General features: G+C 43.0%; 1 protein-coding gene across 5 annotated transcripts in view; it reads left to right on the top strand.

The window, feature by feature from the left end:
- ECE1 (endothelin converting enzyme 1) overlaps nt 1-26966 on the top strand; it is a 4237764-nt gene that overhangs the window by 2788509 nt on the left and 1422289 nt on the right. For all 5 annotated transcript variants that reach the window (XM_044063171.1, XM_044063172.1, XM_044063170.1 and 2 more), the window contains one exon: nt 23760-23874. In XM_044063171.1, the coding sequence (XP_043919106.1) occupies nt 23760-23874 (115 nt within the window). The remainder of the gene's footprint in view (nt 1-23759; nt 23875-26966) is intronic.

Raw genomic sequence — 26966 nt, 5'->3', positions numbered from 1 at the left:
ATCATACCCTTTCAGATAAGGATGGGAAAATTATTGATGGTTTTGGGAAAAAGTGTGTACTTCTGCAACTTTGATTTTCAGAATTTTGAATCGTAAGGCTCATATGTTCATAGGTTCATACTAGGCTATCTACCCTAGGGCATTTATAAGCCTAGCCAGAATGTGTTTGGCTTTCGCCACCCATTTTAAATTTATTTTGCTATGCCCTTTTTCAAGGTTAGTATACTGTGCCTCTGTCTAACAGTGACACAGAAGTGATACCCGGGGTAAACCTACGATCTCCCATCCACTCATCAAGATTCCTCTTAAAGAGAGTCAATGAGGGACTCTGCCTAACCTGGACTGGGATTTTATTCCAGAGTGAAGGGAGCCTCTGGGTTATGAATCTGTCCCTCCAGCATGTCCTATTTATTTCAGTGTTGAGGTTCAAGTCTCTCGAGCGCGTAGCTCGATGGGATTTGGATTTTCTGAGCTGCAGCATGTCCATTAATTCCGGGTTGGACATGGCTTTATACGTCAGGCACAGATCGCCTCTGAACAGGCGGTATGCCACTGAGTAGAGCTGGAGTTTCTTTAACCGGGCAGCATATGGCATCTGTTTGAGCCCTTTGACCCTCTTGGTGAGGTACTTTTGGGGTCTTTCCAGTTGCTGCAGGTGTCTGGTAAGGTACATCCCAAAGGGGCATTGTACTCAATTATGGGCCTGATGAGGGATGAGTAAAGAGGCACGATGACCTCCTCTGATCTAGATGTGAATTCCTTCATGATTAGGTGGGCTATATAAAATGTTTTTCTAACCACTTTGGCCACGTGGTTGTCAAATGAGAGATTGCTATCAACTTGGGTCCCCAGGTCCCTAATTAGTTCTTCTGTACTTAATGGATTACCACCTATGTGGTAATTTGTGGGCACTTTGTTTTGCCAAAGGGGATGACTATACACTTTTTGGCATTTAGCTTGAGGCCGTGGCTCTGGCACCAGTTGTCTGTTTCTGTGAGGCCCTTTTGGAGGATGCTTGTGTCGGCTGGAGAGTCGATTATGGCGCCCAGTTTGCAGTCATCTGCGAACTTGGTCAGCCACAGTCCTTCCGTGTTGGCCTGTACCTCCGAGATATATATACCGAACAAGAGAGGTCCCAGGACTGAGCCTTGTGGGACACCACTTGTAACTGGTTTGGAGTCTGACATGGCTCCAGCAATTCTAACCATGTGGGTTCTGTCCTTGAGCCAGTTTGCAATCCATCTAGTGACATAGGGGTTTATATTTAAGCTGGTGAGCTTATCTATAATGCCAGAGTGGGGTATTGTATCGAAGGCTTTTGCGAGGTCCAGGTAGGCTGTGTGGGCCACCTTCCCCTCGTCAATGGCCTTGGTGACTGTTTCAACTAAATCAACTAGGTTTAAGAGGCAGGATCTGCCCTTAACAAAGCCGAACTGGGTAGGATCCAGTGTCTGTAGGTCCCCAATATCTTTATTTATGAGGTCCATGATGATCCTTTTCATAGCTTTGCAGACCAAGCTAGTCAGGCTTATGGGGCGATAGTTTCCAGAATCCGTTGAGGCACCACCTTTATGGAGAGGGACCACTGTTGCTGTATGCCACTCTTTGGGCACATATCCTGTAGTAAGGCTGAGATTGAACAGTAGTTTTGTTTGGGTTTAGCTCTTCTTGGAGTTCATGTAGGACGCAGCCCGGGACACCGTCTGGTCCCATTGATGCTGTTTTTTGCTTTGGAGAGGGCGGCTCTTACCTGAGCATCTGAGATGTCAGGGGGGGGGCAGCACTCTGCTGGGATAGATATTTGCTCTTTTGGTGGTGGGGGGGAGAGGTTTGCGCTGAACCTGTCAGCTAGGATGTTGGCAATGTCTGTGGGTTCAGTGTATTTTTTGTCATTTTGGACTAATTCTGAGCATATCTGGGAATTACAACCCAGGTTCCTAACATAACTAAAGAAAGCCTTGTGATTATCCTTAGTGTCCTGTGCAATTTTTCTCTCGAAGCTGGCCTTAGACAATTTTATGAGTGCCCGTAGTAGTTTTTTGCTAATACTGATCAGTGATGCCTTTCCTTTTTGGGAATTTGCTCTATCATTTAGTAGCTTCCTCCTTCTATTGTATAATTTGTTTATGGCTGGGGTCCACCAGACAGGACGTCTGCCTTTGGAGGATTGGGGTCTTGGTTTTATTTGGGATCTCATGATCCATGCATTTCTGAAGGTTCATAGGTTCATAGGTTCATAGGTTTATACTAGGCTATCTGCCTTTAGTATGGGGAACTATACCCATTATTTTGCTGTGCCTCTGTCGAGCAGTGACACTGAGGTAATCCCTGGGGTATATCTGCGATCTCCCATCCATTGGTCAAGATTTCTCTTGAACAAGGCCAGGTGCTCTGCCTCACATGGATTTTGTTCCACAGCATAGGAGTCTTTGGGTAATGAATCTATCCTCTGATGGATCTAGATTTTTGAGGTGAAGCATATTCATCAAATCTGGGTTTGACATGGCCTTGTATGTTAGGCAAAGGTCACCTCTGAGCAAGCGGTGACTGAATAGAGCTGGAGTTCTTTCAGTCGGGCAGCATAGGACAGATTTTGAGACCCTTTATCCTTTTGGTGAGGAACTTTTGTGGCCTCTCCAGCTGCTGCAGGTGTCGGGTCAGATACATCCCAAATGGGGCATTGTACTCAATCATTGGTCTGATGAGTGATGAGTAAAGGGAGACTATGACCTCCCTTGATCTAGATGAGAATCCTTCATGATAAGGTGGGCAATGTAGAAAGTCTTCCTAACTACTTTAGCTACATGGGTGTCGAATGACAGACTACTATCAACCTGGGTCCCCAGGTCCCTGATAACTTCTTCTGTGCTCAGTGGATTGCCACCTATTTGGTAGCTAGGGGTAACCTTGTTTTTCCCAAAGGGTATGACTATGCATTTTTGGCATTTAACTTCAGGCCGTGGCTCTGGCACCAGTTATCCGTTTCTGTGAGACCCTTCTGAAGGATATCTGTGTCAGATGTGTTTTCTACTATGGCCCAGTTTGCAGTCATCTGCAAACTTTGTCAGCCATAACCCTCCTGTGTTTGCTTGTACTTAAAGTAGATGCCAAACAAGAGTGGGCCCAGGACTGAGCCCTGTGGGACACCACTTGTGACAGGTTTTGAGTCTGACATGGCGCCAGCAACTCTGAGGCTGTGGGTTCTGTCACTCAGCCAGTTTGCAACCGATCTTGTGATGTATGGGTTAAGATTTAAGCTGATGAGTTTTCAATGATACCCGAGTGGGGTATTGTATCGAAGGCCTTAGCCAGATCGAGGTAGGCTGTATGGACTGCCTTTCCTCGTCAATGGCTTTGGTGACTGTTTCAAGAAGTCAACCAAGTTTAAAAGGCATGATCTGCCTTTGACAAAGCCAAACTGGGTTGGATCCAAAGTCTGCAAATTCCTATGTCTTTATTTATGAGGTCCATTATGATCCTCTCCATGGCTTTGCAGATAAGGCTTGTCAGGCTAATGGGCGGTAATTTCCAGGGTCTGAAGTGGGACCACAGTTGCAGATCCAGAGGTAAGACTTTGATTAAACAGCTGTCCTAGCTGTGGGTTTAATTCCTCATTGAGTTCGTGGAGCACACAGCCGGGGACACCATCAGGTCCCATCGATGCTGTGCTTTTTGCTTTGGAGAGAGCAGTTCTCACTTGTGCCCTGGAGATGTTTGGGGGCTGCAATCGTTTGGTATAGATATCTCTCCTTTTGGGGGCGGGGAGAAGTTTGCACTGAACCTGTCAGCCAGTATGTTGGCAATGTCTGTAGGATCAGTAATCTTCACATCATTTTGAACTAGTTCTGAGCATATCTGGGAGTTTCCTCCTAGGTGTCTAACATAGCTAAAGAAGGCCTTATGATTGTCTTTTGAGTCTTTAGCTATTTTTCTCTCAAATTTGCTTTGGATGATTTTATGAGAGCTCTTAGTTTTTTACTTATAGTGATCAAGGGTGTCTTACCTTTTAAGGATTTTGCTGTATCTTGTAGTAGCTTCCTCTTATATTGTAGAGTTTGTTTATGGCTGGGGTCCACCAGACTGGACGCTTGCCTTTGGTACTAAGAGTCTTTGTTTTGTTTGGGATTGCCTTATCCATGCAGTCCTGCAGGTGCTGGTAGAAGGCGTCTGTAAGTGATTCAGCGGCTTGAGTACTGTTTTCCACCAGCTCGGGGCCTTAAAGGAGACCACACTAGTCTTTAGAAGTGTGAAGTCGGCTTTTGAGAAGTTCTTTACTGTGGTCTTTTTATTTCAGGTGGGGGTGGGATGAGGACCTCCAGCGAGATTAGTTTGTGATCTGATCTCCACAGTGAGGGGTATACTTCGGTGTTGAACATTGTGCTCCCATGTTCGTGATGATGAGATCAAGTATGTTATCTCCTCTTGTGGGGATGGTGACTAGTTGTTCCATGGCATTTGAGTTTATGAATTCCAGGAACTTTTGGGCTAGGGTGTTTGGGCTTGAGTAGTGTTCCCAGTCTATATTAGGGTAATTGAAGTCACCTAGTATGATGGTGTTTGGTGATACATTTATCCCTCTAGTGTTTTCAGGAAGGCCATGTGAGGTTCCTGAGTTTGTGAGGGTGGCCTGTAACATGCTACAATTTGCAGAGCAGTCTTGCCTATGGTTAATTGCACCTGGATGGTCTCCGATGCATCGACCAGTCTTGAGGTGTGGGTGTCCTTAATGAATATGGATACCCCTCCTTTCTTGGTATTGTCCGATTTTGGGGCGGAACGCATGATATGAGGTAAAACCTGATAGCGCTGGGGTGCTCTCAGGAGCCTTGAACCAGGTTTCTGTCACAGCACAGACATCGATGTTCTCCATACTGAGAAGGGCCTCGAGTGCGTGCATTTTGAGATTGAGACTTCTGGCATTGAGCAGCATTACCCTTAGTTTTTTCCTTTTTGTGTTCTAGGGTGGTAGGTTTAGAATTTGAGCCTTGCCTAAAAAGGCACTATGGGGTGGCAAGAGCCTTTGCCAATATCCGGAATCCCAGGGTGACAGGTGCAAGCCGTCCCTTGCGCAGCGTGGCTTGTCCAGCATGTCATCCCAGGCAGACAGATACTGGATCCCCTTTGAATGACACCAGTGTTTAAGCCAATTGTTAAAGCTGATCATCTTATCTCTGTATTGTGGCATCACTCTTGGTGAAGGTAGGATACTGCTCAAGGTCAGGGTCATACCTGCCTGGGCTGTCAGAGAGCTCCTCAATGTCTCTTTTCATGTAGTCCAAGGAGGTCTCAGGTCGTTTACACCAGCGTGGACAATGACTGAGTCATATTTGTACTTGCTGTTGAGAGACCTGAGTGCTTGCGTTATGTGGCGGATTCTAGCGCCCGACAGGCAGCTTACTGTGACCTTCTCCTTACTCAGTCTGGTGAGGACATCAGTGTGTCTGACTATGGAGTCACCAATGACTAGTGTGTCTGGCATTGTGTTTGGCCTTAAGGGCTGTGACTGTTTGACACTCTGACTGTGAGGTCTATGTGTTGCAGGTGTTGTGTTCTGAGGTGGTGGTTGTTTGGGTGTCTGCTTTGGTGGCCTCTGCTGTTTTGGTAGATTTTTGATCAGAGCCTCCGAGTATGTCTTTGTGTGTTTATGTGTATGATTTGAGGTTGTAATGGTGCTATGTGAGACTGGGTCTATAGTGTGTGGTAACCTTCTCCTCCTGACTGGTCTTGCCAGTCCTGTGTTGAGAGCTCAGCCTCCAGTTTGGCCGTATAGTTGCATCTCGCATGTATTTGTGTTTTGTGGGAGGAGGAGAGGGTTGTCTGTGTACATGAGGCAATTGTAACATTGCCTCAGTATTAGGTTCACCAGCTGAGCAGGAGAGGACACTAGCAACTGATCCCTCGACATGCTAGAAGGATAGACAAAAACTTTAAAAAGATTCAGGGGCGTGGGTGACCGAGAAATGGGGGGTTACCTTTTTGGGGTACTATCTATGACAAGAGTGCCGTATCAAGGTAATAAGTACTGTAGGAGCAAGTGCTACGTTTAACAGATAGAGAATAGTCTACTTGGAGTCAAGTGGAGATGATCTTTTTAGTTCTAGGATAAGCTGATTAGATCAGTAGTATAGTTCGAGGAAGGTAGTTTTAAGGGAAAATTTGAAGAGTGGACTTTAGGTAGCCCGAATAGTTTAAACCTGCCTAACCGGCTGCCCTAGTGTGCAACAGTGGCAGCTCCGCTAAAAATTCCTAGCTGGCGTTTACCCGATTTTATACCAGGTGTTCATAGAATACATTTATAAAGGATTCTGCGGTCTGGGCCGTATTTTCCACAGGCCCAGGGGCTTTGAAGGATTCCACCTTGGTTTTGAGGAGTGTGAAATTTGCTTTAGAGAAGTTTTTCACTGTGGTTTTCTGGGCAGGGGGTGGGGTCGGGATGTGAATATCCAGTGAGATTAGTTTATGGTCTGATCTTACCAGTGAGGGATACACTTCTGGTCTGGAGCATAGAGTCCCCATGTTGGTGATGATCAGGTCCAGTATGTTTTCCCCTCTTGTGGGAGTGGTAACAAGTTGTTCCATAGCATTTGAGTTTATAAATTCTAGGAACCTTTGGGCTAGGGTGTTGGAGCTATAGTAATGCTCCCAGTCTATGTTTGGGTCGTTGAAGTCGCCCAATATAATGGTGTTTGGAGAGACCTTCATATTTTCCAGTGTTCTCAGAAAGGCCGAGTGGGGTTTCCTGGGTTTGGGAGGGTGGTCTGTAGCAGGCTATAAACTGGAAGGCAGTTTTACCCACTGTTAGTTGCACATGGATAGTCTGTGATGCTTCAGTGGATAGTCTGTGATGCTTCATGCTTTGCCACCAACCTGGAGGTGTGGGTATCTTTGATGAATATCGATACTCCCCCTCCTTTTGTGGTTCGGTCCAAGTTTTGGGGCCGAAAAGCATGGTATGAGGTATAACCTGGTAGTGCTGGGGTGCTCTCGGGAGCCCTGAACCAGGATTCTTTTACTGCACAGATATCTATGCTCTCCATGCTAAGGAGAGTTTCGAGTGTGTGCATCTTGAGGTTTAGACTTCTGGCGTTGAGTAGCATTACTCTTAGTTTCTTATCCCTTGTGATACCTATGGAGGTGGGTTTGTCTTTTGAGCCTTGCCTAAAAAAGGCACTATGGGGGGTAGCAAGAGCCTTTGCCAATATCCGAAAGCCCAGGGGTGACAGGTGCAAGCCGTCCCTAGCAAAGCATCGTGGCTTGTCGAGCATATCATCCCAAGCTGACAGGCATTGGATCCCCTTTGAATGACACCAGTACTTAAGCCAATTGTTGAAATTGATCATCTTGTCTTCATATTGTGGCATCATTCTTGGTGAGGGTAAGATGCTACTCAAGATCAGGGTCATACCGGCCTGGGCTACATGCTCAGAGAGCTCCTTTATGTCTCTTTTCATGTAGTCCAGGGAGGTACGTCTCAGGTCATTCACACCAGCATGGACAATGACTGAGTCATATTTGTACTTGCCTTGGAGTGACCTGAGTGCTTGTGTTATGTGGCGGATCCTAGCGCCCGACAGGCTGCTCACCGTGAGCCTCTCCTTGTTCAGCCTGGTGAGCGGGACGTCAGTGGTGCCTGACTATAGTCACCTATTACAAGTGTATCAGGTGTGTTGTTTAGTCTTAAGAGCTGTGACTGTTTGGCACACTGGATTTGTGAGATATGTGTTGCACGTGTTTTGTTTTGGGGTAGCGGTTGCTTGGGTGTCTGCTTTGGAGGTCTCTGCTGCTTAGGCAGATCTTTATTTAGAGCCTCGGAGTATGTTTTTGTGTGATTATGTGTTTGGTTTGCTGTTGTGGTAGGTCTATGCGAGACTGGAATTGTAGCGAGTATGGTTTCCTTCTCCTCCTGACTGGTTATGCCAGTACTGAGTTGAGAGAGCTTAGCCTCCAGTTTGGCTATATGGTTGCATCTCTCACATGTGTTGGAATTTGTTGGGAGGAGGAGAGGGTTGTCTGTGTACATGAGGCAGTTGTAACATTGCCTCAAGATTCCCAGATTCACCAGCTGGACCGGAGAGGAGATTGACAACTGACCTTTGGACATGCTAGAATAATATTGGGAATTCCTTAATTGAAAACAAGGGCCAGTGGGGAGTGAGGGTGTAGTGCTTTTAATTTTTAGTGCTGACTTATATAATTGCTTTAGCGAGCAAGTGCCAGGTAACTTAAGTGCAATGTGTTACAGGTAACTTAAATGCAAAAACGACAAACAGTAACTTTCAAGTGAAACAAGGAAATAAGTACAATAAGCAATGCTCGATATCACTAGTCATCCACAGAAGCGCTGAGAAGCCGCGTATTAGGTGGAATTAGCGTTCCAGGGAAATAAGCAAACAAACAACAAGCATATAAACAAAGCTAGATTCAGCAGGCCTGGATCTAGTCTATGCTACTGCAAACAAGGTGTACCAATTTCAGTAAGATACAGTTCAAATATTCAGGCACTATAAACCTTTAACCAGAAATTCCCAGCTCAGAAGGGCAGAGTCCAGCCTCTTCTCCCACACGAGTGCAGACTACGAACCTTCTTAATGTAAAATAACTGGCCTGAAAGCCCAAGTGCTTAATCCAAAAGACTTAGAATGATAGCTACACTTTAATCAGGTTACTACCAAGCAGTAATAAGTACAATTGTATACTTTAGAGAATGCCTGGATTAGTGCTCAAGTTACACAAACAAAGCTAGATCCAGCAGGCCCGAATCCAGTCTATGGCACAGCAAACAAGGCGCACCAACTTCAGTAAGAAGCAGTTCAGATATGCATGCACTATAAGCCTTTAACCAGAAATTCCCAGCTCAGAAGGGCAGAGTCCAGCCTCTCCTCCCACAAGAGTGCAGACCACGAACCCTCTTAATGTAAAATAACTGGCCTGAAAGCCCAAGTGCTTAAACCAGAATTAATACACTTTTAGAATAACAGACACTGAGCCCTCAATCAGCAGTTCCCAACCTAGAAGGATGTAAGCTACCTGTTCTGCCACTACAGTGCAGACAACAAACCCTCTCAGTGCAAAACAACTGGTCTGAAACAAGTGTTTAAACCAAAAGGCTTAGAATGAGTTACACCAAGCAGTAATACATACAATTGAGTACTTTTAAGATGATGCAAAAGTAAAATAAAGTAGGTAGAAACACAAGTACAGTAAAAGCAGATGAATTTTTTCTGAACATGTGCTGAGATCAAAGAAACAGATTTGAGTGCTGAAACTAGAAAACTGGCTAGTTATAAGAAAAAAAAACTAAGCTAGAAGGCTTCCCTCCAACACAGAAGGGCTTGGGGGGCTCAGAAGCCTACAAATAGTCTATACCACTTAACAGGAAAGGCAGGAAAAAAGCTTACATTTTTTTTTCTGTTTCCCAGATGCTCTCTTTGTACACAGTAGGAGTGCCTGAAATCAGAATATGATCTCACTGCACTCAGTTGAGTGAGCAAATGAGATGTGCCCAGAAGGAGTATCCAAACACAAATTTACAAGAGGGGTGGGCAATTTCAAGGCCACTAAGATTAACACCAAAACAAAAACGGGGAGGGTGGGTGGGACTAACTGAAGAGCAGAGTCAAAACTTCCAGTTCAGTTAATATTCCTGCAACACACAGTTAAAATCAATTTAAATACTGTATTTTTTTGAAAAAAAAAGTGCAGATAAAAGGTACTTAAATTCTCTTATATGTCCAGTTGAATACAACAAGTTCTTAGCCGGTCAAAGCTGAGGTTTTTAAGCAGAAAATATTTCACACTGTACCACTTAAATAGGCAAGGACAGGAAATCAAAGAATGTGGCTACCCCCACACCTGTAATTACTAGCAAATAACAAAATTCAGCAAACACTGACTAACTTCCAGTTCAGTTAATATTCCTGCAACACACAGTTAAAATCAATTTAAATAGTGTATTTTTTTGAAAAAAAAAAGTGCAGATAAAGGTACTTACATTCTCTTATACGTCCAGTTGAATACAGCAAGTTCTTAGCTGGCCAAAGCTGAGGTTTAAATTTTGAAAGTATGCTTGGGCCCTGCAGCAGCATGCTACAACTGCTCCCTGTCCATTTAAGTGTTTCAGTGCTTAAGAGTGTTTTTAAAGTCTATAATGTCTGTGAAGGTCTATAATGGTGTCTTAAGTTTAAGTAAGTAATAAGTGCATCTTAAACTTGAGAGTTTTGTCTTTTAACACTAGATTTCTTGGAGTCCTGCTCTTCACAATTGCTGACTGCAGCTGATGATGGGAAGGATATTGATAGAACACAACCGGAATTCAGAAATGTTTTTCTTTTTTTCTCTTAGTGGATTAAACTATAGATAGGATAAGCAGTGAGCCAAGTTACTACAAGAAATAGTCACAGAACCAGGAAGAAGCACCCCTCAGAAATGAGGAAGGTCTGGTTTCAGAAATGGACTGTGGCTGGTAGGACAGATATGTTAATAGACATGTGTCTGGAGCATTTCTCCCCGGGTCTCCTCTGAAAATTGGCTTTGTTCCAAGTCTGACTTTCCCGGATAACAAATTTTAAATAAAATAAATATTGAGGAGACTCAACAGGAAATCAGACGGTGTCTGGAGTAGGAAATTTATAAAGGTAACATAGCAGAATTTTAAGTTTGTACTGGAGAGTAGAAATGCAAAAAGGTCCAACACCAAAGGAATTTGAATGGGTATCTGTGTAATCGGGATTCGTGGCAACCAGACTTGTATTGAGGTGACACAACAGGAAGCTAGGAAGGTAACATGGCAGGAAGTTCCTTCGGTGTTTGTGAGTAGGAAAGTAATAAAGCAGCACAACAGTGAATTTAAATAGTGTTCATGTGTAAACAGACCTCTTGTAGGCAGTCATTGTACCCTAAGTAGTTGTGTGCAATAGCAACAGTGTTGAAGGGTTGTGTTTGGACTTAGGACTCTGGCTGTGGCTGCCACTATTTCAGACAGGGCACTTGTGTATGAACAAAACTATCTACTTGAGCTGAGAACAAAGGCAGCTGTGCACATCACCACCAAGATGGACATCCTTAGGGACATAACATGGGAACTAAGTAAGATAAGGTGGGGATGCTTTGGAGGAGCAAAATGACGTGGTAAGCAAAAGGAATGTAATGGACAACAGCAAAGCAATAGGGAGGCAATGAGAAGAAGGTACAAACCATCTCTCCCATCCGTGGTCGTGGGCAATGTTATTTTGTACGACAACAAGACCTCGTTCCGTGGTCATGGGCAATGTTTGTGCGACAACAAGACCTTATAGTGCTGGTGAAAAACAAAAGGGAATTCCAGGAGTGCAGTTTAATGTGCTTTACTGAGACTTGGCTGCATGAGCATATACCTGGTACAGCAGTAGATATTGATAGCTTCCAGTGTGTAAGGGCAGATAAAGACCGGGCTGGAAGTAGGAAGAGTAAAGAGTGTTGGTGCCAGCCTGGACACACAGTAATTGAAGAACTGTTTTGCAGCCTGGACATTATTAGTGATGGGGATACATCCATATTATATGCCCAGAGAGATCTCCCATGAAATTGCTGTTGCAGTCTGCATCCCGCCCTCTGCCAATGCTACTGCAGCATGTGATGTCATCCACTAGGATTCTGCGAGACTCCTGACAAATCATCCGGATGCTCTTGTCCTTATCTCTGAGGACTTTTACCATGTCTCCCTAAACAGAATGCTCAGTACTTTTTCCCAGTTTGTCAAATGCCCCAGCAGGGTGAACAGAACACTGGACCTAAATAATGTATGAGAATGGTAAAGACGCGTACAGTTGCATGACCATCCCACTGCTTGGGAGATCAGATCACAGCTTGGTGCACCTTCACCCCTCCATGTGCCACTGGTTAAGAGACAGCCAGTCACCATCAGGAAGGTTAGGACGTAGACAAGGGAAGCAAGTGCAACCCTTCAGGATTGATTTGAAACCACAGACTGGGAAGGCCATCTGTGAGTCTCATGGGGAAGGCATCAATAGTCTCACTGACTGTCACTGACTACATCAGCTTCTGTGTGGAAACCACTGTACCCTTAAAATCTATACTTTGCTTCCCAAACAGCAAGTCGTGGATCATGAAGGATATGAAAACCCTCCTGAGTGAGAAATAGAGCATTCAGGTGTGGAGACTGAGAGACAGTGAAAAGGGCACAGAAACAGCTGGCCAAGACAACTAAGGAGGGGAAGGACAGGTACAGGAGGAAGTTAGAACAAAAAGTGCAACAGTGTAACAGGAAAGAAGTATGGAGGGGGATGAACATCATTCAGTGTAACAGGAAAGAAGTATGGAGGGGGATGAAGACCATTACTATCTACAAGTCTAGTAGCCATGTAATGGAGGGGAGTAAAGAGAGTGCCAATGAGTCTAACATGTTCTTTAATAGGTTTGATAACATGCACCGGACAAGCATGCGATGTGGTCCCCGCTTGCAAAGGAAAGATGCTCTCCTGGATAGCAAAATGCATACCTTATCTGCCCCTGCCTCTACCGTTCAGCACAGGGGAAGGAAGGTACACACATGCATCTGGATGACATGGCACAAACAAAAACTGCCCACACTCCTACCTTGGCTGGCACATCAGAAGCTAGCAGTTTGACTATCATCCTGTCAGAGGACTAAGAAGACTTTGGTTTACAAAAGTGGTTGAGACCCGATGGAATTAGCCCACACATCCTGAAGACCTGTGCCTCACAGCTTTGAGTGGTGCTACTCAGGATCTTCAACTTGAGCCTCAATACACATAAGGTTCCAGTGTTGTAGAAAACATCCTGCCTGATTCCAGTGCCAAAGATTCAGATTACAGGCCTGTGGGACTCGCATCACACTTCATGAAAGTCTTGGAGAGGATGGTCCTGGAAGTACTTCACCCCAACGTCAGGTCAGAACTAGACCCCCTTCAGTTTGCATACCAGTAGAAGATAGGGGTTGAAGATGCCATTATCCGCCTTATGCATAGAGCATATACAGTCACCTGGAGAAACCAAGAGGACTCCTCAGAATCATGTTCTTTGACTTCTGAAATGCCTTTAACACCATTCAGCCAGAGTGTCTGGAGAGTAAGCGGTCACCGATGAATGTGGATGCTCCCTTAGTTTCATGGATCCTGGACTATCTGACAGGTAGGCCCCAATATATGCGACTGCAACGCTGTGTGTCTGACACAGTGCTACGTAGCACTGGAGCACTGCAGGGGAAAATGTTTTCACCTTTCCTTTCCACCCTGTATACCACAGACTTCAGCTATAACACTGAGTACTGTCACCTGAAAAGTTTTCTGATGACTTAGTCATAGGAGGAAGTATCCGGCATGGAGACGAGGAATACAGGAGGGTGGTGGACAGCTTTGTGAGCTGGTGTGAGACTTATCAGTTGCAGCTGAAAATCAGTAAAATGAAGGAGCTGGTAGTAAATTTAGGTAGATCACCATCTCGTCCCCCAGTGGACCCCTCTGTCAGGGGGATTGAAGTTGAGATTGCTCAGGACCACAAGTATTTGGGGAGTACACCTGGACAGTAAGCTGGACTGGTCCAAAAACCCAAAGTTGGCATATAAAAATGGTCAAAATATGCTAGCCTACATTTACTATGAAGGCTCAGATCCTTTGGAGTTGGCAACACTGTGCTGTGCTTGTTCTGAGGCTGTAGTGGCCAATGCTGTCTTTGCGGTGACTTGCTTGGATAGTAACATAAAGAAGGCTGAGGCAAACACTCAATAAATTGGTAAGGAAGGCTAGCTCAGTAGTTGAAGTGGACACCTGTGAAACCATGACTGAGAGAAGAATGTTAGTGCTACTAAAGTCCATCGTGGAAAATATTAACCACCCACTCAACAGAGTGATGGATAGAGAAGTTCCTTTAGCAGGAGATTGACAAATATAAAGTGCTCCTCTGAACATAAAAGGAAATCCTTCTGCCCACAGCCATCAGACTCTAACGCATCCTACTGTCTTAGCACTACCCCCCCATTAAAGGAGACCACATAGTCCAATGTTAAACTCTTACCCATGTTTTTCTTTTTTTTTTTTCCCATCCATTTTATCTCTTTTAAGTCCAATATTAATCTTCAATGCAATTATCCTTGTACAATAATGCTATACCTTAAAGTATTGTAATGTGCAATAACCCCATATCCTAGTGTGAGTGGTAATTAACACAAAAGGCATGTCACTACTACACGTGGTATCAGACTCATCTAATACTTTGGCTTTGGTCTACAGTGTACCTATGTCAGGTGGTGGTCTTGTATATGTGGGTTAACGTAAGTGAGTATAGTATCTTGTATCTAATTATGTAACGTGTTTGGTCTACATTGTGTCTGTTTATCTTTGCAGTTGTAACATCAGCAATTTCTTGCAGGTTCAGTAAAGTATTTCTGATTCTGAATGTTTGTTTCTCCACCATCATAACCAATGAGACTATAATCTTACGCATCATAAATATTAATTGGTCCTCTATTCAATCCCCCACTAACTCCCTAAACATAAACCTCTACAACTTTCACCAGCTTATCAACACCACAACCAGACCATCAAAAGACTACTCCTCTGGAAGCACTCTTGATTGGATTCTGGTATCCCACCCACATCTTATCTCCAGTAGTGGTACCCTCCCTGACTCCCTTAGTGATCACTTTCCCATTTTCGCTCATCGTCACTCTCCCTCCCTACAACTGTCTCATACCACCATCTCTATATGCTCCTTAAAACACTTCAACCCCAGCACCTTCTGTGACCTACTGAAACGATTTAACTGGAATCCTGTAAAAATTCTCCCCCTTGATGAAGCAGTCACCTACTTTAATGCAACATTTCTAAACCTTCTAGGCACCTTTGCGCTCTTGAAATCTAAAAGAATTAAAAGCCACACCGTCCCCTGGCTATCTAAAGACACATTAGCCACAAGATAAACCCTAGACAATTCTGAGATAGTATCTCCACTGTCTTGAACCCAGGCAAAAAAGAGAATCCCTGCCCTGATCACAATGCTCCTGATATCAACTTTGCCTCCCAATTTAACAACTTCTTCATTGATTCCATAACCAAATTGACATCATCCTTCTCAAATAACCCTTCTTACTTAGCCATACCTTCCACTATCTCCTCATCCTCAGATACTTCCACCTCCCACATTCCTCATTTCTCTCTAAAACCCATCCTAGTATCAACTATAAAAAAACTCATTCAGAATTTAAAACCATGCTCCAATGTCCCCGACAATATCCCCTCATTCTTCCTAAAGACAGCTGCAGAAGCCATTGCCTTCCCCATCTGTATTCTTATAAACCGGTCAATCCAGGAAGGCTACGTACCCCAACTCTGGAAAAAAAGCCTGCATTATTCCCCTCCACAAAGGAGGAAACCATAATAACATCTACAATTTTAGACCTATCGCCATCTTATCTCCCATCTCTAAACTACTTGAAAAGTGTATCCACCTACAGCTATTACCCTCCCTCATTGACAATCACCTACTAACTCCAACACAACATGGATTCAGGCCTGGTCCACAGTACTACTACTGCACTACTCTCCTTCCTTGAAACTGTGAATAAAGCCCGTGACTCCGGCTGTATTGTATCCACCCTCTTCCTAGACCTTTCCAAAGCTTTTGATACCATCTCTCACACCCTTCTCCTATCCAAACTCTTTAATCTAAATCTATCACCCCCTTCTATCAACTGGTTTACCAGTTACCTTTCCAACAGGCAACAAGCAGTCAAATGGAAGAAAGCCATTTCCCCATTCCTCAATACTCCCACTGGTGTACCCCAAGGTTCCATTTTAGGTCCCCTATTCAATATTTTCATAAATGACTTCCACCTTGCCATCCCTAATGCACAAATTGTCCAATATGCAGACAATTCAACAATTAATCTGTTCTGCTAACTCCACTCCCACGCTCATAAAACTAACCCAGGATACCATCCCATCTACTGAACAATGGATGCTAGATAACCACCTGGTACTTAAAGCATCAAAAACCAAACTCATGATATTCACCCCTTCCAAAACTACAACTATCAACATTAATTCATTCTCCATAACCAGTCAGAATAACACTTCTCTTGAGATAGTATCCAATGTAAAACGGTTAGGGGTTCTCATTGACAACCAGCTCAAATGTGATACCCATATACATACAAATATTAAAACACACCAGAAACTTGGTATGTTCTATTGCCACATTCGCTACCTTACGCAATCTACACGATTCCTTCTTGCTACCACATATCTCATCCCTTCTCTCTTTTATGGTGCCCCACTCCAAACCAACCTACAATCTTTTATTAAAACAAAACTCTCGTCCTGCTACAACAAAATTGCCAAATTCGCCACTGGGCACAGATCCTTCACTCACCACTGTATTGCCCTCCATAAACTAAACTGGCTAGAGATGCCCAACTACCTTTTCTACTCTCAACTAATCCTTGCTCAGAAACTCATTTTAAGTCCCTCTGTCTGCCCCTCCCTGGCCTCAACCTTTAAAATGCACCTACTTAACAGACTCCTAAGAACCAATGCTCAGAATCTGATTGACCTTCACAAGCCTGTCCATCCAGCAGGCAAACCTTTATTTTCTTTTTCCTTGGCACGCCTCTGGAACTCCTTCCCGCCTCAAATTTGCCTCACCAGCAGCCCGTCCACCTTTAAAACTCTGCTCCACTCAAACCTAACATCTCTCTTGGAATGCTCATGTTCCCATCCTGCATAACATCCCCAGCAGCTACCTTACCCCTACCCCTTCTCCCTCTCTCCTCTTATTCTAAAATATTTGACCTACTGGTCATATTTCCCCTGGGGCAACATACATATTGTAAATAACTCCCTAGTCTAATTGACTTGTAAATACCTACTTATTACTGTTTAGACTTAACTTCTATGTTAGCAATGATAGTGACTATATATTTGTAAACTTTACTGATTGTGATATAAACTCTTTTTTCAAATTGTGCTAACATATACTTTTGCTTCATGTACTCTTCTTGTACTGTAATAACATGTTTATTAAAATGCATCTGTAGAGCTTTTCTCCCCAGGACTCCATTGAAAACAGGATCCTTCGGCCCAATTGAACCATCCTGGCAAACAAATTTCAAATAAATAATTTGTGCAGTTTCTTGTGAGGAAGAATCTGCTTTAAATAACTTAGTTTTTTCTTTTTCTTGAACAGGGCACTGCTCATTGTGTGTAGTGTGCATATAACTCTTGCTTCTTTCAGGACTATGGCCAGTGGTACTGTTTTGAGGAGTTTTGCATGGCTGTATTCTCAGAATCTCTGGGATGTGAAAAATGCAATTTTAAATTCTCCCTTGGATAGAGGGTTAGTGTTTGGACCCTCTGCTGCAGAGACAATGATAAAGTGTGATGAAAGGGACAAGCTGATCTGTGGAATCTGTAAGATTTTTTTATCCTGCCTTTTGAAATTGTCCAAGGGATTTTTTTTTTTGTCTCTCTTCATCCAGTTTTGGCAAAAACAGAATAAACAGTTTTAACAAAATTCAGGTAAATCAAACATTTAAGAAGAAATGGCAAGGGAATTCCAAAAAGAAGTCTTGAACCTCTCAAAACCAAGGACTGTCCAATTCTGAATGACTGTTCAAGAGACTGTGACGTCCTTCCACCTTGGCCCCTTTTTTCTTCAAGAAATTCTAAATATCCATTTTTCTCTTTGGCAACAGATTGCTTCAGACAAATGGATTCTGAAAATCATTCATCGGGATTACAAGATGGCGGTGGGCAGAAATTCCTCTCTTCTGGGGGAGGGGGGGTCATTTCTCATCTTTCTTTTCCACTTGTTCATGACATGCTGTCCCGAGAAGTGATAGAAGAAATTCCTCCTTCCCAGGTAGGGAAAGGTTTTTATCAACAATGCTCCTAGTGCCAAAGACAGAAAATGCTTGGAGACCAGTTGTGAATCTTTCTTTATCAAACCTGTTTGTGATAATGCCCATTTTCAAAATGCCTGAAGTACATGAGAAATGTACGGCGGTATCTGAAATCCCTCTGTTTCCAGCATTAGTACTCTTTAATCCTAGGGATTGTCAGAAGAGAAATATTTTGGTAGAGACAACAGATATCCTAAAATCCAGGTCTCCTCTTCTCCATCTCTGCTCCAAAGCAGTCGCTCCTCACAGACACTTTGGGGAGCAATTTCAGCAGGGTTGAAAGGGCAGGGGTGTGGGACAGCAAGGAGAAATGCAAACACATAAATATCAAGGAGATGCTTGCCTTGATCAAGGCACTCAGTTCTTTGAACTGTTTTTGGTCCCATGGACATCAGGTGTTTGCAGACAGCACCACAGTCATGTGGCACATCAACAAGTAAGGGGGGAACAAGGTCATACACACTTTGCAGAGTAGAAATGTTAGCTTGGAATATAGCTTCACAGCACTTTTTCATTCTTCAAGCATTCTGCCTTCTGTCAGAGCAAAACTGTGTGGCAGACAGTTTGAGCAGGACCAGATCAGATGCTCACAAATGGAATCTAGATCAGCAGGTCTTCCAATATTTGATCCATCTACTGGGAGTTCCTCAAGTGGACCTCTTTTTCTCTTCTCTGAACAATCAAAATGGCAAGATTCTGTTGCAGGACTCCATCCAAGAAGGCCTGGAAGACAGATGTATTTGCTTTTCCTTGGACAGGAATGTTCCTATATGCATTTCCACTAATATTCAGGGTAAATCTGAAGATTCGGAAATAATATCCCAAGATCATTGTGGTCGAGTCCCTTGTGGCCCAGGCAACCATAGTTGTTCCTTCTTTTGGAAATAGCCAGTGGCAACTATCTCAGCCTTCCTCAAGACTGCATCTAATCACACCGGATTAGGGGATCCTAATTCCTATTAGGCACCTGTTTACTGAGGAAGTGCAGCAGGTACTAATGAAGGCAAGAAAGCCTCTACTAGGAAGTTGTGTATTAGCAAATGGAAAAGGTTTTCAAGCTGGTGCAAACAGCATAGCAAACACCCATTCAATTCTAGTTGTTGTCTGGTTTTGCATTATTCGTGACAGCTACTCTCCTACGGCCTTTCCTATTCCTTTATCAAGCTTCATTTACTGGCCATTTCAGCATGGCTGTCCATTGATTCTCCTCTATCAAAGCACAATCCTTTCTAAATATTCTTGAAAGAGGTTTTGCATAAGAGGCCTCCAAGAAAACCAGTGACTCCTGTTTGGGATCCTTATTTTGTGTTAGAGAAGCTAACACTTGCTCCATTTGAACCAGCTAATTAGGCTAACTTGAGGTTCTTAACAGGGAAAAGTTTTACTGATTTGTATGACCTCTGCAAGAAGGGTATCTGAGTTGCAAGCTCTTATGTTGAGTCAACCCTGTCTCATTTTCCATAGGGGCAGGATTTCTTTGAGAGCTAATCCTTCTTTTATACTTAAAGCCAAACCATCTCTCCATTTTATTTCCTGAACCTAAAAAGGAGGGGGAAGAGGATAGTGCATATTTTGGATTTCCACAGACAACTCCACTACTATCTTGACAGAACTAACTATTTAATATCTTTAAATCAGTTCATTTCTTGTGAAGCTTAAGGGTGGGGACAGCCTGTGTCAGACCATTTCCAAATGGTTGTCTAAGGCTATTTTACCTTTTGTTATACTGACTTTAAAACCATTCCAGGCAAGGTTAAGGACTGCTCTACCTGCACCTTGACCTCAGCTGTGGTTTTTGGAAAGGATTGGATTCTAGAACTATTCTAGATGACGCTACTTGGTCCTCTGTACATACTTTTACAAACCACTGTAAGGCTGACTTCTCTAGTTCCAGATCAAGCTTTTTAGGACTATTCTTCAGAGGCTCACACACTCTTCAGTATGATGAACATAGTACAGTTGTGTAAGTTGAAGTTTCCATAACAGTAGATTTTTGAATGATCACTGTTGCAGTAGCCACTTTCTCCCCGCCCCTTATTTTTTGGTATTTATTTCTTCCAGGGTGTGGACATTTATTTTTTTTGTTCCTAAGATTGTCCTTTCAGGGCTCAGGCTCCTTGTCTGCTGGCAGGAAAGTTCTGAAGGGCTTTGCAGCCCACACTTTACTTTTATTTAGCTCAGCTTGAGCTGCTTGAAACTTTGGTGTATGGATGCTGCCCTGAAGCTAGCTGGCTGGCAGTTATATCCTTGGCAGGATATAACCAATATAGTAAGGCACATTAACTGCAATCGTTTGAACATCTGTGCATAAGATAAGCTCATCTTACATAACTGTACTTTTTTAATATGAATATAAATGCATGCTAGTATAATCCTCCTTCCCTGCCAGTAACCCCTTATTACCACAAAATCTAAAGTTTGTTTTCCTCTCACTGTCCCAGCCTCTCCCTCACAAGTCAGTAATATTTCCCGCCTTTCCGTTGCCCCTGATACTCTGCTAAATAGCTGTTCTAAAGTCCTTTTTTTAAGTTTATGTACTAACTTCTATCCAACAGTATCTCCTGTAATGAAGTTATTTTCATAATTTGTAACTCTCTACTTTGGCTACATCTCCAATACCATTTGCATTCTGTGATAAAATTGATAAGGTAGCCATTGTGATATCACTTTCACAATTTCTGCATGACAGTTGTTTTATATATGTTTTTCCTCTTGCAACTTACATGCACACACTGATGCTTGGCAGGCTGATTTTGTTTGCAGTCACCACTTCATTCTTTTTGCTTCAATGAAAGCATTCAAGAAACAAATTCATTTTCAACCTCCAACCCCGTAATTTCCTAGTCAACATACAGTACAAAACTGTTATAGATGTCCTGAAAAGTGAAGTCACCCCTCAGTATAGGAGCAGTTGTCTTAGACATTTACACCCAGCATAGCCTATATTCCCTCTTGCATAGACAGTTTTTTCTATTTCCTCAGCTGTGAAAAACAACTTGCATGCTTTCTATTAACTGATGTTTAGTCTTGAGAAAAACTGCACTGGCTAATCATGTGTAATAAACTGAACTCTGCAGAATTATGTTTAATGTTGAATCACTTAAAGCTGCTGGGGATGCAACTAGTTGCAAAAGTATGCAGTTTCCCTCTGTATCAAACAACATATATTTTCAACTGAACTTATTGTCAGATCCTTTTAAAATGATTTTTCTTAAATAAATTATTCACAACATGTTAAGTCATTTTGTGAATTGCCTGTATATGCAGACTCACTCTCCAGCTGTAGGCATTTGCTGATGTTGCAAAACAGCTAATAGCTTTACAAATTCAAGAATCATTTTCAGATGCTGAAAAATTGACATTTTTGTGCTTTCCATTTTCTAGCCAGTTTGCGAAAGGAGATACTGCCAGCTCAGCTATCTAGAATTTTGTAAATAACTGTCATTTGTGAATATCAACATGATTTTACCTACTAGAGGGCTTTGTAAATGTTTGACTAATATCTGTTATGTTCTGTCTGTGTTATCTCAGCTTTTCTCTCCAGTCCTCCACTAAAAATGGACATATATCAAGTCGGACTATCCCGGTCAATAAATGTAAAATAAATAAATTTATATAGAAATGTGACAGAGAGATGCTGCCAGCACAACTGTCTGGAATTTTGTAAATGGTTGTCATTTGTGAATGTCAATATGCTTCATGTCAGATGCTTGTGTTACAACTGTATTAGAACTATGTTATGTGTATATCAAACATCTGGTACAGAAGTGTGTGTTGAGAAGGTATTTTACAAAATACTGAGCTTAAAGATGTAACCACAGTGTACCCTACTGGATTAGAACAGAAATGTATCTGCACTGTTGTAACTGTTTAGATGTATATATTTCAGCAATGGAAACTGGAACACCAGAGGTTAACTTCAGAAAAATAGCTGAAATTAAATTACTTTATAGCCATGTAATAAAATTGTATCTTTCAGTTTCAGTGCAGTAACAGACACAATGTCTAGAACTAGATGTTCACTGTATTGTCTTGGAAGTGTTTATATTGCTTTATGACTTCCAGGAGCTGCTTTAGATCTGAGAAAAGCCTTGTATTTTCACAGGTAGATGCTATATGCTACCAGCTGCATCAGTGGGGGTTTACCTGGGATAGAGTCAGATGACAAGAAGTGAAGTCATCCTGCAAGCTGTCCTAACAGTAATATTTAAGATATTAATTTAAGAACTCGCTGAGAGACTTTATTCTGTATTTTTCTTTGACCTGGCAACATCAGCTGGAAGACCCACTCACCACATATGCCTTGCTTGCTCTGTAAGTAAGTTAAATAGTATATAGTAATTCTCTAGATATAGTCAGGAATATAACAAAGCTGAACTTTCTTTATCTGAGACTGTCCTTCAGTGTTTTAAATATTTCCAGTGATTTTGAACACTGAAGTTACTCTGATTATATACCGAGTATTTTCTTGCTCTTTTATTTATTATTAAATATATTTAAACCTTTCATTGTGACTGATATTTGCGAGACATATTTAAGTTCTGAGAGTACGTGCATATTTATTTGGTGACACTGCGGCCCGCTCCTAATAGCCTTCCTCTTGGTCAAGCTACCATTTGTATTAACTGTAACATTATGCATTAAAATTGGACACCTTTTGTTAAAGGCCTTAAAGTAGCTGATACGAACCTGTCTGGTGGCAGTGAAAACTGCTTTATAGTCTGGGCAGAAGGGGGGTATAGCTTAATAAACCTGTGTCAGCCTTTTCCAGGTGTGGGTGTCTGTGTAAACCACCGTGTGTGTGTGTGTCAGTCAGCTACTTGGGCAGGGACACAAAGCACTGGTTGGACAGAGAGGGTGCTGGAGGTCCTGGCATGGCCACCCAGCTGAGATCCCAACTCTATAGCTGTGCCAGTGGGGGAGTCCTATTAGGATCTGGAAAAATAGGCAAAAAGCCAGGGGACTGACTGTGGTCTCTGTGTGCTCTTAAGGGAAATTGCACTTCATTCAGTGAGCTGCATCTGTAAATACTGTGTGTGTACTTATCATCCCTTTGTATTTCCCCACTGGTGCTAGTGGTGAGGATGGAGGCTCCTTGATTCCTGGTCCTGTAGTGTGGGGCATCACAGCAGTGCAAGTCAAAAACAATAGTCTATACTTCCACTTGAATAAAATGGTTAATTTGGGTTTTTTTTGTTTGACAAATGAAATGCAGGAATACACTTATTCACCCCCCCCCCCCAAAAAAAAATTCTGTTTACATGTAGCAGTCCTCTGGACCTGGTGCTCAAGAATTGCTCTGACATTATTGGATACTGGCAGCTGGACAGAGGTTGACTGTGGACTAACTGCAGTAAATCTCTATTTCATTGAAAACGCAGCCCATGAGTGTGTATAGGGAGTGATTCCTCACTCCGTGGGCTTAAATCTAATGGCACAGACCCACTAATAACATGCTTACCTGTGCTGTAACACTTTGGGTCCTGTGTTTGTGAATTATCTCTTGGTGATGCACTTCCTTTGTGTACCTAACTTGCAGCCATGACATGTTTAAATGGTAGAGTGGGGGTATTTTTTTGTCTAAACATTACACTTTATACCTTGCAACGTTATGAAATACAGCATCCTAGTCACAACTTGGCATATCATGGCAGGGAACAAGATTGCAGAAGTTTTGTTTGTTGTATTTTATATATTTGTATTGCACCTTTTATAGTTGCTAGATATTTAAGATCATGTCTGTTGAATGTTTACTGCCTTAGCTTAGGTCATGGCTGGTTAAAGGTCCTTGGACCACATTGTTACCTGGTTGTCAAAAATAATCTTGTGTATTTTTTCAAACTAGCATTCTTAACATCTACATGATCTGCAACATTGTCAAGAAAGTAGCAATATTTTTGGATCAGAGGTTTAAGGATGCAGAGGAGAAATTACTAGAAATCATGTATGGAACAAAGAAGGTAGGCTGTGCTTAGTGTTTGCACTGCATAAAAACATACAAGTGTAAATTTATGTAACTTAGCTTGAAATGTAAGATGTATTATTTCTGTGCTGCATGTGGCAGATAATTATTACTGAAATCCATATATATTTGCATAATTTGTTTGCTAGGTTGTAGTGACTTTCTTAATAGGCTGCACTACTGGAATTAACTGTCACTTAGAGCATCTGATCTGAAGTAGATCAGAGAAATTTCCTTTACAAAAAACATCATATTGTTTACTATAAAGGCACTTACAGTTAAAAGCATATAGAAAGTTACTCAACACATTTACAGGAGTAATTTATATAAATTTATACAACTGTAATCAGCATAACAAGCCATAATTGGACACCTAAGAAATCTTACTAAAAAGGTCGACTTAAATAAGGTGAACATAATGTTTGTTGGCCCATGTACAGGAGACTGTTTAAAGGAGAGAAGATGGTATCTAGATATCTAAGGAGTATGGCTTTGAATTCTAGAGGATGGTCCGCATTTATAGTTCAACTGCATAGTTCTTTTTATTCAAAAATCCAACTGCAGTGCCCCAGTGCTTAGGAAAGAGTATTAATAAAATAATTTTAATTTTGAGGACTTTGTGGAGCAGTTAGCTTTTACCATGAGCAAAGCATATGGTTTAATCTTGATTTTTGGGGATTCCATTCTGATGCTTTGATTGGCTGGCTTGTTTTTAGGTGGATGACTACTGGCTAGCTTAGCCTGTATGTTCTATTGATTGAGCCAGAAATTATTGGACTACTCCTGTTGGCTGTTTCCCAAGACCTAAAACTGTCTTCTGGTGACGTTCCTTCCTATTGATTTGTTTTATATGATCTTTTAAACCCTAATTTCCTAACCTTATAGACATTGTTGGCTTAGATTTGTGATTTAGGGGAGCTCTGTTTTTCCCAATTGGCTATTTTTATTTTTATAGAGTGTTGTCGTCTATAAATTTTGATCTGTAAAAATAAGGTGTAGTGATTCTTCTAACAGACTGGTCTGAAAAAATGTGCAGTCTTAAGACAAAACTGCTAACCCGAGAACCAGGCTTGTCTGTGAAACCCTATTAATACACTCATTTCTGTGATTGCTATTGTGATGCCCCTGCCCTGGCCCAGTAATAAAGGAGCCTCAGTCCATTCAGTAGGACAGCTGCAGATCCCTCCTCAGATGAGAAGGGAATCCTGTGATGTTGACTAATTGACCTGTTCCATCCAGGAAGCTTCACCGCTAGGGTAGCCTCCCCAGAAGAGGAAAACAAAACAGATGTTATGTGATCCTATCTCGCCTACATTCTGTACTGATGGGCTCGGAGCCGATCCCTCAGCTCCGACTCGGCACGCTTATGCTATAGAGCGAGGCCTCTTATTGGCTGAGCTATCTTTATCCCAGGATGCACCACCACTAATCCCCCAGATCTCGTTTGCCGTTTACAAGCTAAGACGTGGTCTCAACCTGGCTGGGCTAAGTACTATTTATTTAGACTTTTCCTGTCAGGAATTTCCTAGTTTTCAACCCAAAAGCTGTTTTAACAGCTAATTTTGTGATACGAGTGTGTATTTACTGTTTCTGTTGAGAAAATTGTTATTTTTGTTAAAGGAAGGTTTCCGTTTTAGTTAGAGGGGCCTTCCCCTTTCCTATTCTAGCTTATTTGTAGCGTTTATTAGTGGGTCAAGTACCCGTTTTAGTTAGAGGGTCTTGACCCTCTCTTTCTGTGTTTTTTCTTGTACACCTGTTTGTAAAAAAAAAAAAAAAAAAAAAAACTTTATATTTTGAAATTTTTAGTGTTATTTAGATAACTGTGTTGTTTTCTAAGTCATGTCTAAAGAACATAAACCCTCCGGGTTTAAAAAATGCACGAGGTGTGGTTTTAAGATGTCCATAACGGACGACCACTCCTCGTGCGTTTACTGTTTAGGCGCCAAGCACCTTCAAGAATCATGTAGTGTGTGTCACGCCTTCTCATCAAGAGTCCTCCAGGAGAGGAAAAACAAATTAATCCTTAAAGGATTAATCAAGCCATCCTTCGAGGAGGCTTTATCTTCGTCTCCCTCTCCTTCAAAAAAGAAGAAAGCGTTGGCTCCGACAAGTCTGTCGGAACCGACTGCCAAAAAACCTAGGAAGACTTCTCCATCGGCTCCACGGACTTCGGAGCCGAGGGCGGAACGGTCTGCCTCGATGCCTCCAGCCTCGACCCCTCTGGTTTCGGAGCCGAGGACTGGGGCATCGAGAGGCGGGTCACCTTCATCGGCTCCACTGATATTGGAGCCGATAAGGGTTACCGGCTCAGACTCTTCCCCTTCGGAGCCGAAGTCCTTATCGGCACCAAGGGAAATTGCCTTGAGATCTCCCTCGGAGCCGATAGTGGTAGAATCCATTCGGAGCCGGTCCCCTAGTCCTTTGGAGCCGATGGAGAAATCGGTTTGGACCCGATCGGTATCCTCCAGATCATCCAGGATGTCTGATTCGGACATCGACAGGGTGCTCCTAAGACTCTTCCAGTCTCCGGTGTTCCAAAAGCTAGTGTCGGCTCCAGCCCATTCGGCTTCGGAGCCGATGGTCCACCTCCCTACTATGGTTCCTCCTCCAACAGCCTCTGCACCGTTGGAGCCGGTGCTGGTGGAACCGGTGGAGGTTTTGGGGTCGGGCCCGACCCTTACTCCAACTCCGGCTCTTGGGTCGGAGTTCAGTACACGGACTTCTTCCGTCGGCCCTGGGGGGGGATGCTTCGGGATTGATGTTTTCAGTCCCAAGTCTCCCTCTTGGTGCGTCGGCGGCGGGGGTGCCGTCCACTGTCGTGGCCACGGAGGTGGGACCCTCCCAGGATTCTGGTGGTCCTGCCTTCAGGGCTATGAGGAGTGCGTTAGCCAAATCTTCTTTGGCTACCTCCACAGTCTCCCCAGCTCCTTCCCTGCATACCGAGACTGGGTCTTTGGCAGTCCCCCTGTCCTTAGACAGCGGAGCCCCGGGGCCTGAGGTTACCCCCACTGGGGTTTCCCCCCCTCCTGGAGGTCCTTCTGAAGCCTCTTCGGAAGAACCCCCCAGGAAAAGATCGTGCAAGAGGAAGCA

Source organism: Protopterus annectens, chromosome 2.part1, assembly GCF_019279795.1.
Source record: "Protopterus annectens isolate FY-2018-M chromosome 2.part1, PAN1.0, whole genome shotgun sequence".
NCBI classification, from domain to species: domain Eukaryota; kingdom Metazoa; phylum Chordata; order Ceratodontiformes; family Protopteridae; genus Protopterus; species Protopterus annectens.
This window is presented reverse-complemented; position numbering and strand designations above follow the sequence as displayed.